General features: G+C 46.7%; 1 protein-coding gene across 2 annotated transcripts in view; it reads right to left on the reverse strand.

Moving 5' to 3' along the window:
* Window positions 1–17,099, reverse strand: part of TYK2 (tyrosine kinase 2) — a 597,160-nt gene that overhangs the window by 59,865 nt on the left and 520,196 nt on the right. For both annotated transcript variants that reach the window (XM_085600754.1, XM_085600753.1), the window contains exon 21: window positions 10,604–10,796. In XM_085600754.1, coding sequence (XP_085456880.1) covers window positions 10,604–10,796 — 193 coding nt within the window. The remainder of the gene's footprint in view (window positions 1–10,603; window positions 10,797–17,099) is intronic.

The following is a 17,099-nucleotide window of genomic DNA, read 5'->3' on the forward strand; positions in this document are numbered from 1 at the left end:
TCCTGAAATCCTAGAATTCGGGTACCCAAATCTTCCCCCCGACTGTATGAACGTCATCAGAGAAGCTAGACGGCCTACCACTAGAGCATGCTATGCCGCCAAGTGGAAACGCTTTGTTGTCTATTGTCATAAGAACACCATCAATCCCCTGGACGTGTCCATTCAACACATCATAGGCTACTTACTCCACCTACAAAGGTGCAATCTAGCCTATACGTCCATTCGACTGCACCTCGCATTCATAGCAGCTTACCTACAAAACAGGCAATATCTATCACTCTTTAGAGTACCTGCCATTAAAGCCTTTATGGAAGGCCTTAAAAGAATAATTCCCCCCAGAGTGCCACCCTCACCTGTGTGGAACCTTAATATCGTTCTCACAAGACTAATGGGGCCTCCCTTCGAACCTCTGCACAAATGTGAACTTCAATTCCTAACATGGAAAACCGCTTTTCTTGTAGCCATCACTTCCCTCAGAAGGGTCAGTGAGATACAAGCACTTACAATTCAAGAACCTTTTCTCCAAATGCACCATAACAAGGTTGTTCTCCGTACCAACCCAAAATTCCTCCCAAAAGTCATTTCTCCCTTTCACCTAAACCAATCTGTAGAACCACCAGTATTCTTCTCGCCACCACAGACCGTTGCAGAAAGAGCTCTTCACACACTAGATGTCAAACGAGCCTTACTCTACTACATCGAGAGAACACAACCTTTCCGTAAGACCAAACAACTGTTTGTCTCTTTCTCTCCACCACACAAAGTCAACCCCATCTCCAAATCAGGGATAGCTAGGTGGATTGTCAAATGCATTCAAATTTGCTACCACAAAGCAAAACGAACGCTATCCGTTACCCCTAAAGCACATTCCACACAAAATATAGGGGCTTCCATGGCATTCTTAGGGAACATCCCATTAGATGATATCTGCAAAGCAGCTACATGGTCAACACCACACACTTTCACTAAACACTATTGTGTAGATGTGCAAACTAAGCAACAAGCTAGTGTGGGCCAGGCTGTACTCAAAACATTATTTCAAAACAATGCAACAAATACCGGTGGTCGCCGCTAAGGTTGGGTACTGCTATATAATCTATGCACAAGTGTGTAATCTGCAGCTCATATGCCTCGAACGGAATATGCTACTTACCAGTATGCATCTGTTCTTGGCATGTAGAGCTGCAGATCTACACACGCCCACCCGCCTCCCCGGCTACCTGTATCTGTTCCAGTTTATCTTATTTAGATACCACACACATGGGCCTCTTCACTGTTATTACTACGCTCCATCTTTCCCTGCTGGCGAAAAACAAACTGAGGATGGAGCCGAAGGCCATGCGCAATACGATCCAAAGGAGGAGTCACCAACCTCGTGACTTCCAAAGACTTTCCAAGGGGAAAAACAAGCTGCAAACATCCGGGCCCAACACCAGATGGCGATCTATGCACAAGTGTGTAGATCTGCAGCTCTACATGCCAAGAACAGATGCATACTGGTAAGTAGCATATTCCTTAGTCTCAATAGAGGCCAGCTGTCATTTTTGTACAATTGCTGCCACTCGAGCCACCATTGCAAATGAGGCACTTTTCTCCATTGTTGGACCATCTGGAGAGTCAAGCCCTCTCTCAGAGGGGGTTTCTAGCCCACTAGTGTTTTGTAAAATAAGGTATAAGGCATATAAAGATGGGGGAACAAGCCACCCCGTACCATCATCATCAGTATGCTTTGGTACACAACCAGAGTCAAAACCATAAAGAAAATGGTGGTTCTGTTTATAGGTGTAACATGTTAGAGGCACTGGGTTACAGTGAGGCTGAATGACAACTTGTTGCATTTTTGTAATCTTGTAGCGCAACATCAGTCGAGTGTGATCAGGTGTCGGTTTGGTTCGTGGTCCGATATAGTGTTGGCACCAGATCATCAACTTGCACCGTGGTGTTGTCAGTGACTGATGTGCACATTGGCGCCAGAGTGGAAGTCTGTACCAGAGTCGAAAACAGGTCCCAAGGCACTAACGGCACTGGGGGAAGGAGTCAGCGGTGGTAACCCTACTGGAGGCACCTGTAGTTCCATGGAGCAGGAAGACATGCCAAAGGGGGCCAAACGTGCACAGAAGATTTTGCAGCATGGCCTCTGTGAATATCTTGAACAGCTGCAGGGTCAACGACAGCCCAGTGAAGTTGTGCTTCAACTGAGGAATCTGTTCCGTGGCTGAAGACTGAGGTGGAGTGTGAGCTTACGTCTTGACACCCTCACAACCTCTCTCTTTAGAGTCAAAGGGTCAGGAGTCAAGTCCTGCTTCACTTTCTTATGCTTGTGCTTGGACGTGCACATCGATTTACCTGAAAACTTTGATTGGGAAGTGGACCGATTGCAGGAACAGTCCTATGACCCAGACTGAGCTTGTTGACTTAGAACAGGAGCTTCCCAGTCTTGAATGGCCTTTGAGTGCATTAGGGCACATTTATCACGCAACTTTGCATCATGTCCGGAGGCCACGCACCAAAGGCACACTTCTGTTTCCTAAAGTCACTGCACAGTTTGAAGCTGCAAGTTTTTGGTGGGAACATTGTTCCCAAGCACAATACTCAAGATTCCTTTTATGAGTCATCCAGATCCGTGTTGGAAGGCGTGGAAAGGAAGGAACAGACATCAGCGTGCAGAAGTGGCATTTATTAGCAGATCCGCGTTATTACTTCTGGGGTGGTATGGAGTCAGCGGGGAGTCACATGACTCCACCTATTGGTGCACAGGAGCGCTACAACAAAATTCTTCTGCTCCAGTCTTGCATCAGGGGGGGGGGGGGGGGGGGGGGGGTGGAGGGGGGGAATTCCAAAGAGAGTATGCTGGGGTTACGCATATTCATCAGAATACCATGATTTGACCTAAGATGTTGCAGCAATCATTAGAGATGTCTAGAAGAGAGAACACCAAGTGTTCTGAAACAATGAAGTAAGTTTAAGTATGCCAAAATGGGGTGGGGAACCGGTCTTCCACCATTTGCTTATCCAGTGGCATGTAGTGCACTTTGGAAAGATGGAGTACATTTCTGAAGCAATACTGATGAGGCTACTTCAGGTCTATGAGGATCAGGTGGCAAAGCTCTCTCTTGAGCTTGCCAATTACTCTTGGGGTGAGAGGAAAGAATGAACAAAATGCAGGACCATGAATCAAAAAGGCGTACTCCTCAATCCTGGATTCCAGTACTTACAGGCAAAGAACTGAGTGGAGTTGCGTAGCAAAGAGGTTGAGAGTCAGATGCCAGCCCCAATGGAAGACCATGCCCACTAGTTTTTGAATGAGATCTCATTTGAGATTGACACTCTATCCTACTTAAGGTATCTACTTAAATCACTGAGGTGTTCCACTCATGGACACGCATGCTAGACTGACCAATTCCAAAGCAACAGCACCTCCTCCAAAAGCACAGAAGCCTTCATCCATCCTTGTTCACTTACGTAAAACATGGAAGTGATATTGTCCAGCTTTATTTGTACAAGACAATTATGTAGCATGGGGATGGCAACTTCTGGCCTTTTCTTATAGCTCTGGGTTCTAGAATATTGATATTGAGCAGTCCTTCTATATGTGACCAGTGACCTCTAGCTTGCAAATGTTGCAGATGAGCACTCCAACCTTCCATGGAGGCATCAACTGTGATCACACACTGAGCTTTTCTTGGCTGAAAATGCAGACCTATTTCACTCTCCATCATTATAGTGCATGCTTGATCCTCCTCAAAGGACTCGCTAACCTGAAGCCATTGAGCATCTAATTCATTATAGGGAGGGCATATTCACAATCTGCAAAACGGAATGAGAGTAATGTTTCCAGTGACTGGAAAATATGCATTCAATAGCTTTTGGGCTTGACGTACAAGAGCTTGCAGCCTTTAAATCCTATTTTTTTCATGGTGAAGCTACCCGGATTCGTCAACCAGATGGGCACCCAGGAAATGAATGCATTCAGTGGGTAAGATAAGAGGCGTGTCCACAGAGACAAATCCAGATTACAAAATATTTCTAAGCAGGTTTCTGTACATGAGCAGCCCCCTTTATGAGTTCTCCCTGTGCTCAGTTAATCGTCAAAGCACAGGAAAATCTGGTGACCCTGCCATCTCTGGAAAGCTGCCACTGCGGCGAAGCACTTTTTGACGATACTGGACAAGGAATTGAGGCTGAAGAGCAAGACGCTAAACAGGTAATGACACAAGGCTACATTTTAGATATTTTAAGTGATTGGGGTGTACACAGATGTGAAAATTAGCACTCTGAAAATACAGCATTATGCACACACATTCCTGGAGCAACTACAGCACGTCTTGTAAGGTGACCATGCAAAAAGATTGTCTTCTCAGGTCAGTTTTGAGTTGACAAAGGTCCAGAGTGAGGAGATACTCTGCTGAGAGCTTCACAAGAAGAATCGTTAGTAAAAGCCTTTCTTTCCCTGGGATTTGGGGCCAGGCTCTAATGTCCTTATATTGACCATGTACAGGAATACTACTTGTAGTGCCCTCAGGTGCTGCTGCATTTTTCCTTGTGTATGAGCCTGTAAGAGATTAAATATAATACCCACTTGTCAGAGGTAATCGTCGCTCACTGCAGGTAGAAGCACAGATTTTGCTGCCCACAGGTACAGAAGGGATTGGCTAGAAGATATGGAGTAGCCAGGTCCAGTAAGATGTCAATGTTGGAGAGCAGAATTTTCAGTTTGGACTGGTTGCTCTCTCTCTTTCTAGGGTGCTGACTGGAGAAAGAGAGTGAGGCATTTCATTGAGGAAGTAGCAGATAATACAGATGACTATAGCCTTTATTGTAGCTGATGTTGACAGCAGTGCGGCTTAAAAGCTCTTTAGCAGGATGACAGCCCACTGCTTCCAGCATCATGAAAATGCAAGCAGTGCCACAGTGTCATGCCTGCTCACATTTGTTAATTATCATGGGCAATGAGGGCTAGGGAGTTAGCAACTTTTAAAAAGTGGCATCAGAGGTTCTATTTCCAAAGATAGCCATTTGCTTTCCTCCCCGTCGGGTGGAGCTGTGAATGGAGAGGGAGAGTTGCAACAATGCTGGTAGGCTTGCTTTATAAGAGTCCATTTTCATATGTTCTACTAGGCAAGATGGTTTATTGCCTGGTATCATATATGCTTAATTCAACATTGAGACGTGTGAAGAAAAGGAGAAAAGGAAAAATAAAAAGGATATATATTTTTATGGTCTTCCTATCAGTTTCCTTAAAGTCATGCAGAAAACAGTACATTAGAGATCTTCAACTCTGTCTCCACCAATGAGTGAAAGAGACTTATGCCACCAGGCTGTGAATCCGCTTGAGGTGGCGTTGGTTATCCTTTTGCTTGTGCAACAGAATCAGCGCACTGACTCAGTTATGTATGTGCTCTCCCTAAACACTCTCCTTCATCCTCTCCCTCATCAGCTGTCTTCTTGGTAGAGTGGCAACTTTGATGAGGTAAAGGTTGGGCTGGTGCCAGAAGAGGTGGGTCTGACAATTCGGAAGGTATAGGACAAGCAGGGACTGTAAAAGTTGGTAGGAACCTTCTTTAGGAATCAGGCTCTGTATATACTGTACCAAAGTAAGGTATAGTGTGCAGAAAGTCCAGTGGATCCTCAGTGGCCTTACAGAGGCTAAAGTAGATTAATACCTTACTCTCTTTTGTGGTTGTGTGGTCGAGCAGTTAGGCTTATCAGAGGACTGTGTCAAGCATTTGTTGTACACACGGTCAAGAAATGAGGCACACACTCAATGACTAACTCCACGTCCAATGTTTGTATAAAAATATTACTTTGTTACTTTTATTTTAGAACCAAGAAGAACACAGTTGCAGGTCAATACGAGTTTAGACATAGCAATACTTTCACGTACAGTGGGAATGTGTTGCAAATAGCAATAGGAATAATTTACAGTAGTATTAGAAATACTCTGTGGTGTTAATCAAAAGTAGCAATACTTAGCAATGTGAAAAATAGACCGTTCAAATATACAAGAAATCCTATGGAAGGAAAACAGCTAAGCACAGGTAAGTACACAACTTACTATCCCAGTCTTCGGGGTTTGGACCAACACAGGGCAAGTTTCAAGTGGACACCAGGTCTGCACCACCAGCGGCAAAGGGCCAGCTGGCTGCAGAGGTCAAAGGTGGTGCCCGGAGTCCAATGTAAGTCTATGGAGACTGGGGGTAATCAGAGATGCACAGTTTGCAGATAAGTACCCGTGGTTTCAGGGCACAGGCCCTGGGGGTTTAAGAAAGCATGGGGGGGGCACAAAGCATCACTAAGCTTACACCATCAGTGGCACAGGGGCAGTCGGTTGCAGGGTGCGAAGACAGCATCAGGCTCCCAATGCAAGTGAATGGGGGAACTCAATTTCAGATAGAGGATGCAGGCTCGGACCAGGAGGCTGGACGAAGGTGACCAACGACTGGGCAGGTAAGTTGGGATGTCGGTGGACACCTGGGCACTGTCAGTGGGGCTTCCCAAGGTCGGGGGCTGAGGATGCAGGGGTGCCTTTCGACATTGGAAAATCTTCACCGGAGCCGGTCACAGTCAGGGGGACCCTTTGTGTTGAGACTGCAGGAAGCTTTGCGGAGTCCAGGAATGGTCAGCCACCAATGGGTTCGATGTCAGAATTGCGGCGGAGACTTCACTGGACCGATGGGCCACTCAGACTCAGGTTGTAGGTGTCAGGTGCAGAGTGGCCAGGACTCACGGATCTAAAAGGCATGGGAGTCCTTGTTGTTGGTTTCTTTGTGGAGATGGTTGTTGTCCTCTGGAGTTCTTGGTCTTTACGGAAGGCAGACAGTCCTCTCAGGGTTATGGAGGTCGTTGGGCCTGCAGGACGAGTTGCTAGTTCAAGCAGGTTTCTTCGAGGGCTGCAGACAGGCTGGTAGGACTGGGGCCAAGTCGGTTATCATGGGGAGTCTTCACTGCTGCACTGCTCTTCGGTCCTTCTTCTTTGGGTCGCCAGGAATCTGAGGATCAAGGTTCAGGGGTGCCCCAAAATACTCAATTTAGGGGCGTTACATCTACTGGCAGGTAGTAGCCAATTGGGCTGCTTACCGTTAGGGTGACTACACCATTTGTATGTCCCCACCCTTTGGGAAGGGGGCGTCACCAACCCCATTGGCTAAAATCCTTCCATCCAACTTGGAGGATTTCCTAAGGAGGGGGATCACTTCAGTTCGGGACACCTTAGGGGTGGTCCTTGCTGACAGGAGACACACCTCTCCTGCTAACTAATATTCCTGCCGATCTTGCCACCATAAGTGGGGCTTGGTCGGGGGGTGGGAATCTCCACTCGCTGAAGAGGCCCTGGCTAGCATAACAAAGGGCAGGAAGTCTTTGAGGCTTGCCGCCCTTGAATGCTGTTCTTGATTGGGGGTAGGTGTGAAGCCCCACCACCCTGAGCAGACTTTGTTTCTGACACACAAGAGCACAAGGCTCCTACCTCAGGCGGTCAGAAACATGTCTGAAAGTGGGAGGCTGATGCAGACCAGTCAGCTGCACACCAGCAACTTGGTAGTTTTTCAGAGGGCATCTCTAAGATGCCCTCTGAGTGCATTTTACGATAAATCCAACACTGTTATCAGTGTGGGTTTATTATACTGAGAAGTTTGATATCAAACTTCCTAGCATTCAGCAAAGCTATCATGGAGCTGTGGAGTTCGTAATGACAACCTCCCAGCCCACATACTCAATTTGGCTTCACTTCACTTACAATGTCTAAGAACGGGCTTGGACACTGTAGGGGCATATTGCTCATGCAGCTATACTCTCACTTGTGGTATAATGCACCCTGCCTTAGGGCTGTGAAGCCTGCTAGAGGGGTGACTTACCTATGCTACAGGCAGTGGTTTGTAGGCATGGCACACAGGGATGTGTGCCATGTTGACTTCAGTTTTAGCTGCACCTAAACACAGTCTGCAATGGCAGTGAATATGTGATTGGTGAGGGGTCTCTGAGGGTGGCATAATACACGATGCAGCCCTTAGAGACCCTCTCTGGTCACAAGGCCCTTGGTACCATTTACAAGGGACTTGCATGTGTGCCAGAGGTGTGCCAATGGTGGAAGTGTACAGTTTTGGGAAAGACCACAAGCACTGGGAACCTGATTAGCAGGGACCCAGTGCACATTCAGTCAAAGTGCATCAGATTCAGACAAAAAGTGTGTGTGTGTGGGGGGGGAGGTAACTTTCCTACACCTTCTATAAGAGAATCCCGTCATTCAATGTAGCTCTTGATTAGATATACAGGAACTCTAAAGCACTGGTAGATCCTGGTAATATGGTTCCTCACGGTACTCATCATGGTGCCGTAATGAGGGTGACCATAAGCTCAAAGTCTTACTTCTTCTTGATTGTAGTAGTGGCTCTTTTGTTTTTTCTTGCGATGACCACAGTCATAGTTTGTCATTATGGTCGTCACTGCCCTGATATTTCACATGTAGCTGTGTAGAGCTGGTGTCCAGTCCAAAGGCATCTTCATTCAGTGATTCAACTTCTGTATCCACAGCTTTTTTGGAGGTATTGGAAAACCCTTACTTGGAACCATATCTTCAGGTAGCAGGATGAATGCAACTCCATTTGATGTAATAATAGTAGCCTGTGTGCATTCTTCAGGCAGTTTCATCAACAGTATCATTGATGGCTGTATTGTCAATGGAGGCTGGATAACTGATAAGGCTTCAACAGCAGGACTATTGATGGACTGTCCTCGACAAGGAAGGTGCTGTAGACAATGGTGAGATTCGCTTGGAGCATCAACTGTCATTGGCATTGACAGTGGCAATGTCGAAGGAGGCTTACATTTCAACAGAGCACTTAAGGTGTTGATAACTAAAGAAGCCATTGTCAGAGTGGATGTCATTTGTATTGTTGACTCGTTAAGCTTCAGAGGCATGTCAGGATACACTGTGGGTGGTCTTTGACAGTTTGTCAAATATGTTTCAAGCCTTCTAAGGAGGTTCCCTAGATGTTGCATGCTTTTATTCTACCACGGCTGATTTCTAGGTGCTCTATTTCCTTGCAAATTGCATTTATTTAACTTCATCACATCAGGGATGGTACTCTAGAGAGATTCGTTGGCTGACAAGACAAGCTCTTTGGCTCTTTTCTTGTCATCAAGAGGCAACCTTCACTGTTGTTTATGGCCTGGTATGAAAAGGTCCAACACATTTTAGAGTGTCTGGATAGAGGCACTAAAAGCAGCCTTTGTGAGGGGTCATCTAAGTTTAGTCTCTTCTTTCTGTAAGAGACAAATGGCATGAATAAGGACTTTTTGAAAAACTGAGCCGTGGTTAAAAGAAAACAAAAAACACTTTCACTTGGCGAAACTCCAATGGCATATTTCGCCTGTGAAGAAATACCACAAGAGGTAAAATGTTCATGAAAAGAAAGGAAAAAATCCAGATTTCAGAGGAAAAATTGTAAAAACACTGAGCAGAGTTCTGAGGGTCCCTGAGGGACTACCTTACACAGAATATGCAGTACAAAAAGCAGTACAAATCTGAAATATGTTGGCCTGTAGGGGGAGTAGAGCTTTCAGCTCACTGGCTGGAGTTTAGGTCTAATTCAATGAGATGATAATGCTGCAAAAATGAGGCTTCTTTGGGTTTTCTAATAGAGTTTTTTTTTCTTACTGCTGTTTATAATTACTGTGGAGACTCCAAGCTTGATGACAGTGAATGATACAAGCATGTTAATTTATAAAAGAGTTAATGATGGAGAAATGACTGATGACAGTGTATGGTTAAACTATTATAAGGAAGAATAGGTGAGTCCTTACTACAAGAAAAGGATCATTGTGTGACCCCAGAATGTGAAAAACATGGGTAGTACATGAGCAGTTACCAACAAACTAATGGATATGAGGCACAAGCGTGCAAAGCCTATGTTGAGCCCTTATTTCAGGTTATGTGAAGCACTTATGACTAGGCCTGATGGCCAATGAAGTTAGTTATGTGATTGTTTTATTCATATTTGTTTACTCGTTGTTGTTACCTTTCTTTTTGATGTACAGCGCTCGGATACCCAAAAGGGTCATGTTAGGGCCACACAAAACTTTATGAATAAAATTTTAAAAAGTGCAGTTTGCATAACAGAACAATTAAGATATAGGGTCAGACAAGTAACATGGTCAAAATGAAACGTGGTAACCAGATTTGGCCCACAGGCAAAATAACAGGTCTAATTCCAGAATTCAAGACCAGACTCACAATGTGTTTTGAAACTTCACATTTTACACCTGAATGCCGAAGGGGTAACACGGCCATATATCAGTAGTGACCAATCTTATAAGTATTTCATTATGAACCTATAATGAGCCTGTAATTAAAATGTCCTTCCACCTATTCGCCTCCCCCCCCCCCTTTCATTCAATTGCCACCTCAGTCAGTAATCTGGCTAATTGTTTACAAATAAAACCCCTTTGTAATAATTAAAATTGTTGATACCATTAGAACATGGATGATGTTATGTCAGAGAAATAGGGTATTACACCCCAGAGGTCATTAGTACTACACTTTAGATATCTGGAGGCGTTAAATTTTACATTCTTGTGTAGTAACTTCACACTTAAAAACAGTTACCTTGGTCACTACAGCAGCCTTTGTACTTTACGATGTTCTCGTGGTACAGCATTCTCAAGATCTCTATCTCTCTTTTCCAGCTGGTCAGAAGCTGTGGGCTGCAACCAGACTTTAAGGACTTCACCGCCACCATCTCCCCAGTCCCATCATTGGTCGGGTCGTAGCAGTACAGGCTGACTTTCCCGAAATGGCCCTGAAAGGGTAAAAGATGAGTGAAGCATTGATTCATGAGACATCCAGATCATCATCATGGCGACAGAGAGAAATTGTTGCTTACTGGAATTCTGGTTCTGCACCGTAGGAATCCTCACTGAAGTCATAAATGTAAAACAATTCCTTCCTTCCTGTTGGGAGCTGAGGGTGGGTTAGTGTGCGTGCGTGTGCATATCAGTGGATGTGGACAAAAATACCAATAAATATGTCCCCTCCATATTAAAAACGCAGGTCGCATTTACTGCACTTTTTTCACAACTATAGAAGCCTTAAACTTCCCCATTACAGTAGAAATAATGAAAATAAATGGTGCTTGTGCAAGGTCAAACCAGGCATACTGCCCCTTTAAGAAGTTAGCAGCATTCAGGTCCCAGAATGTCTTGTACTCGCAGTTTGAATCACAGCCTCAGTTATTTTGAATGTGTCAACACTAAGTGGAAAATAGACAGAGAACATTATTAACATTCGAGGAGGAGGGAGGGTTATTTAGGACTTCAGGAAGGATTGTTACCATGCAAAACCAAGATTAAAATAAGTAACATTTTCTTCTGCATCGTAGGAGCCTCACTGATAATCAAAAACGTACAACAGGTTAGAAAGCATATACCTCTAAACAAATGTCCATAATGTTCCAGAAACTTAATAAGTACCACTTTAATACTCAAAAACTGAACGTTAAGCAAATAGGCATTTTTTAAAACGACTTGCTATTGTGTCAGCTCTAGTAACTGCATCCAAACAATAAACTTTAGTGAATCCATGAATTGATTTCCATGTGACTGCTTTACAAATATTTTTTAATGAGACATTTTTGACCCAAGCAACAGTTGCTGCATTCTAATTCGTGGAATGAGCTCTTGGTTTTCCCAGAAGAGATTTGTTGGATATCCATCTAGCAATGGTTTGTTTTGTAGGCACCATCCCATAATGGAGGGGTCAATAATTAACAAACAATTGATTAGTATTTCTCATATCCTTTGTCCTATCTAAATAGAACTAAACTAAATAGGACTCTTTTGACATCCAAAGACAGTAATGAGCCTCTGCAGGAGAGAAAAGATTAGGGAAGAAACCCAGCAGAGAAACAGCTTAGTTGATATGAAAATCCAAAACTAATTAGGGTAGTGTTTGTGCTGATGGCAGGCGTCGATGCAGGGTTTAGCCAGGTTTCCCTAAGGAAAAGTCAATCTTAGGCACTGTCGTGTAGCAGGTCCCAGATCTCTCTGGAGTGTTTGGTGAGTGAAGGGTGTTGAGGACAATGCATGTGAGTGGGAGTGTTGTGTGGGTGGTTGCAGGACTGTATGAGAGTGTGGTGTTAGGTGCTGTTGGTGCAGGCACGGCAAGTTTTGGGTGTGGGTAGATGCACGAAAACCTGCAGGAAGAGCTGGAGAATGCTCCCTTGGTCTTGTGTGGTGCAGCGAAGCAGCTGCATGTGGAGTGCCAGCCGGTGTTGAAGGCACAGAAGGTTGCAGCGGAAGCAGGGAAGACCAGGGTTCCTGGCGTTGGGTGTGGATCAGGTGCAGAGAGGCTTGCCTTTGGCACGCCAGCAACGCATTACCATAAAGAAGGTCCAGTATGGGGGAGCAGGAGGAGTGAAATCTACCTGAGCAGATGGATGATGGGAAATCCAGTGATGTCACTTCCTGTTCAAAAGGATGATGGAAATGAGTCTTCTTGCTTTGCTTCTTTTAAAAAAAAATATTTAGCATTTATATGGGTAAGTTAAGGCGACCATACCATATGACCTCAGGAGTCCTGCAACAGAATTAAGTGACTGATGGGGTGAGTTATTCTCCCATGCATCTTCGATAGAAGATTCGGTCTGCATGGCAGTTCTTGTGTGGCACTAATGACAGCTGAAGGAATTCTGGGATCGACCATAGCCTTTGGCCATTCAGGAGCACTGAGAATCATTTTTGAGTTGGAGTGAATATTGTTTGTACTGCTGGAATCAGGTGTAACTGTGGAAAACTGTGCACAAATTTGTTCTCCAATTTATTGCCCATTGCATCTGTCTCCCTATACTCTTGACATGAAGTTTGGACATTTTGCATTTAGTTTGGTAGCAAAAACATACATTTGTGGGAAACTTCATTCTTGGAAAATACCTTGAATTCCCATTCAAGATTTTTGTTGTAATATCTGCTTAGACATTCTGAAGACATGGGCAGTGTATTGCTGGAATGAATAACTGTCTTTCAAGAAACCAATGACATACTGCTCGAGCTTCCAGAGATGGAATCCTGGATCTGGTTTCACCCTGTTTGTTTTAATAATACACTGTGGTTTTGTTGTCTGTTTGAATCAACACCCTGACTGTGATTATGGACAGATGAAAAGCTTTTGATGCTTGATGTACAGCTTTGAGTTCACATTTATACAACACAGCTGCTGTCTGCCACCTCTGAGTAAAGCACCAGGGTCATGCCCTGATGTTCCCGCCATGTCCAAAGATGAAGAGCCTCTTGACATAGGGTCCACGACCCCACCCGCCTTGTTTGTTGCAGTGTTGTCTGTTAACACCTACACTACCTTCCCCTTGAGGGAGGGAAGGGATGCCTTCAGTGCCAGGCGGATCGCCCGAAGCTCCAACAGGTAGATGTGGAGCCCGGACTCCACTGGAGACCAGACTCCCCTGATCTCAGCATCTCCCAGGTGGCCGCCCCCTCCCAGGTGTGATGCATCGGTCACCACCGTGAGTTCTGGTTGGGGAAGGGAGAGGGATCTGCCTCTGACCCAATCAATCAGTTAGCCACCACTGCAGTTGTTGTGCAGTTCCCTCTGAGATCTGGATGTAGTCGGAAAGATTCCTCTGATTCCGCGCCTACTGGAACTCCAGGTCCCACTGAAGAGCACGCATATACCACCTGGCATGATCGACCAGCAGGTTGCAGGAGGCCATGAGACCCAGCAGCCGCAGGGTCATTCTCACCAAAATCCAGGACAGAGGTAGAAACATCGATATCATAGCCCGAATATCCCGGATTCGCTGCTCGGGAGGATAGGCCTGAAACTGCACAGTGTCCAGAACAGCTCTGATGAAAGGGAGCGTCTGAGAGGGAGTCAGGTGTGACTTCGGGACGTTCATAGTGAACCCCAGCGAGTGCAGGAGGCCCGCTGTAGTCTGGAGGTGGGAGACGACCGCCTGGGGCGAGCCCACCTTCAAAAGCATTCGTCGAGATAGAAGAAGACTGGAATCTTTGATCTGTGCAGATGAGCTGCAACCACCGCCATCACTTTTGTGAACACCCAAGGGGCACTGGTAAGGTCAAAGGGGAGCATGGTTAACAGAAAATGCTTGTGGCCTACCATGAACCATAGGTAACGTCTGTGGGCTGGCAGGACGGAAATATGGAAATAGGCGTCCTCCAAGTCCAACGCCAACATCCAGTCTCCAGGTTCAAGGGCAGACAGGACATGAAGCAACATGAGCAATCTGAACTTCTCCTTCTGGAGGTAGCGTTTGAGGGCCCTGAGGTCTAGAATAGGACACAGGCCTTTGTCCTTCTTGGGCACCAGAAAGTAGCGGGAATAGCAACCACGACCTACTTCTGGCGCAGAGACCCTCTTGATAGCTCCCTTGGCCAAGAGAACTCATACTTCCTCGTGGAGAAGTGCCAAATGATCCCCTGACATGTGATCGAAAGACGGTGGCATGGAGGGAGGGGCAGTCTCGAAGGGGAGGAAGTAGCCCCTTCGGACTATCTGAAAAACCCACCTGTCCAACGTGAACGTGATGGACTGCCAGTAGAGTGGGTGATGGCGCATCCTGCCACCCACTGGCCATTGAAGGCCCTGAAGAGTCGGACTAGGAGGGTTTGGAGGCTGCTGCAGGGGGGAAAGGGTGGAGTGGCCTGCCTACTGGCTCCCAGACCCACAAGGTCGCTGGGTCCCACGTCAGCGGCCACGCAAAGGTTGGGCAGCGTGCATGGACCGGTAGCTGGACTGAGCCGGACGCGGTGGGGTGCCCCTTCCATAGCTACGAAAGGGGCGAAAAGCATACTGGGGTGGACGGGAAGCGGCGCCCAAGGATATGGCTGTAGTCCGAGATTAAATAAAGCACTCGAGCGCTGAGTCCGCTTTATCGCCAAAAAGGTGGCGGCCATCGAAGGGCATGTCCAGCAAAGTAGACTGGACATCCCCTAATAAGCCAGAAGTCCTCAACCAGGCGTAGCTCTTGGGGGAAGGGTGTTGGGTGAGAAAAACTGGGTGGCGGCGGGCAATCGTCCTTTCCACAGGAGCCTCTGCGCTAAGCTTGGACCAGGTGCCCAGAAGGAGGTCAGTGAGGGCTTCGTAGAAGGGCAGAAGGGGTTCCCAAGACGTTTGCCACAGGATGAAGCTCCTCTGTTAAAAGATTAGTCCTGACTGCCACTGAAGGGAGCTCCAGGCCCAAGGCCTCGGCTGCCCTTCGCACCACCACAGCATAGGAAGCTCCCTCCTCCATAGCCACAGTAGGGGGAGAAAGCATGCCAAGGACTGGGGAAGTGTCCAGACCACTGGCACCACCCAGGCCCTCTCTCCAGTCCGGCTCTTCAAGCTGGTATGCCAAAGGGTTTAGCGGCCCCTCTCAATCCTCATCACCACCTTCTAGATGATAAGGCACAACAGGGATGAACAGGGGAACAACAGTGCCCTCCGTTGTCTGATTCGACGTTCAAACAACTTCATTCAGGCTCCTGGTCCATCTCGGTGATGAGGATGGGGACGTTGTCCCCGGGATCTCAGCCGGGAAAGGTCGGGTAAGTTCGACCGGTGTCGATCCGGATCCAAGCCTGGATCCACGGGGTCCTCAGACGACGTGGCTGCCGGCATTGAAGGCCCAGGGCCCGCGACTCGCTCCGCGGGCCCAGAAGGCGCACTGGCGGAGCCGGGCTACCCAAAGGTACGGTGGATGGCTTCGTAAAATTTACAAGGTTGGGCAGGGGATGCCCCGGCTCCCGGAAAAGGGGGGAGGCGCAGAGTCATCCCGGAAGTAGGCATCGGAGATGTAGGCTTAGAGCTACGACGCTCCGGATCCCACGTCGCATTAGCCGACCGACGGGGAGAAGGCGAAGAGCAACGTTGCTTCTTCACCTTCTTCTTGTGCTTCAACTTACCCGAGGATTTCGAAGACTTGGAATGGGATGAGGCGTGGGGGCTCCGCGAACGATCACAAGTCCTCCCTCTCAAACGAGACTGGGAGCGATGCGGAGCCGACCGCAGGGCCCCAACAGCCTTCGGGACCATTCCCTAAAAGACTTTGGATTCATGGCCCGGCAGTTGGAGCACGACTTCGGGTCATGGTCACGCTCCAGACACCAAAGGCACACGAGGTGCGGGTCCGTCACCGAATCAGCCTGTGACAGGCCTCACAAGGCTTGAAGCAGGTCCGATGATGGGACATCCCTTGCACACCAGGAGTCGAAGACTCAAAAAGAAGTCGACAAAATGTTGAAAACAGTTTAGTCAAAAAGTGACTAAAGGGGTAGCTGTGAGAAGTTGGCCTGGCATATGCTGGTCACTAGTTATAGTGGCCACCTTGCAGAGAATATGTCAGCGGGGTTCAGCGAGCATGGTTATTCTAGTGCAAGTGCCCACTTAGATGTTTTCAGCAAGGGTCGATTACTGATTGTCATGTATTTGTATGATCTTGAATGTTAATAAACATATTTACAAAAAATAAAAATAGTGGCCACCTTGCACCAGTCCAATTCGACTCTTATGGTAGATAGGTTTAAGGCAACCTTTTAAAGAAAGCTATCCTAGTGGTAGCTGTGGAGAGCAGCCTTCAGGCTAAGTCTCTGAGGAATGTAAAGCAGCTCGTTTTACCTTATAATCTCTTGAATTACCAAATAAAAGGGACAGCACACAGGTATATATATCAAATATATATGTATTTATTTCTAGATACACTCTACTAATCTCTTTATGAGATTAGAACCCAGATACACATTCAAATGTCAACAGTTCTCAATAACTTAAGCACAAATATGGCTGTAGCCCTAGGGGCGTACCAGACCATATACTAAGAAAATGGTTTAACAAAGTCGACTTGCAAAATGACAAAGCCTAGGGCCTTGGGAATCGCTGGGGCTTCACTACTGCAGTGTTAGCAGGTAAGTAACAAGCCCACGGGAGACGCATGCAGTGTCTAAACACAGCCGCGGGTTTCCTATAGGTTACAATGGAGCAAGTCGCTGTTTGTATTTTAAAGTTTTAGGGCACTTCGAAGAAGTCAACAAGCAAGCCACTTACAGGGTAAGTATATCGAGGGCCAACACACACTTGGGCACCGGAGTGCACG

Source organism: Triturus cristatus, chromosome 4_2 (assembly GCF_964204655.1).
Source record: "Triturus cristatus chromosome 4_2, aTriCri1.1, whole genome shotgun sequence".
Lineage (NCBI taxonomy): Eukaryota > Metazoa > Chordata > Amphibia > Caudata > Salamandridae > Triturus > Triturus cristatus.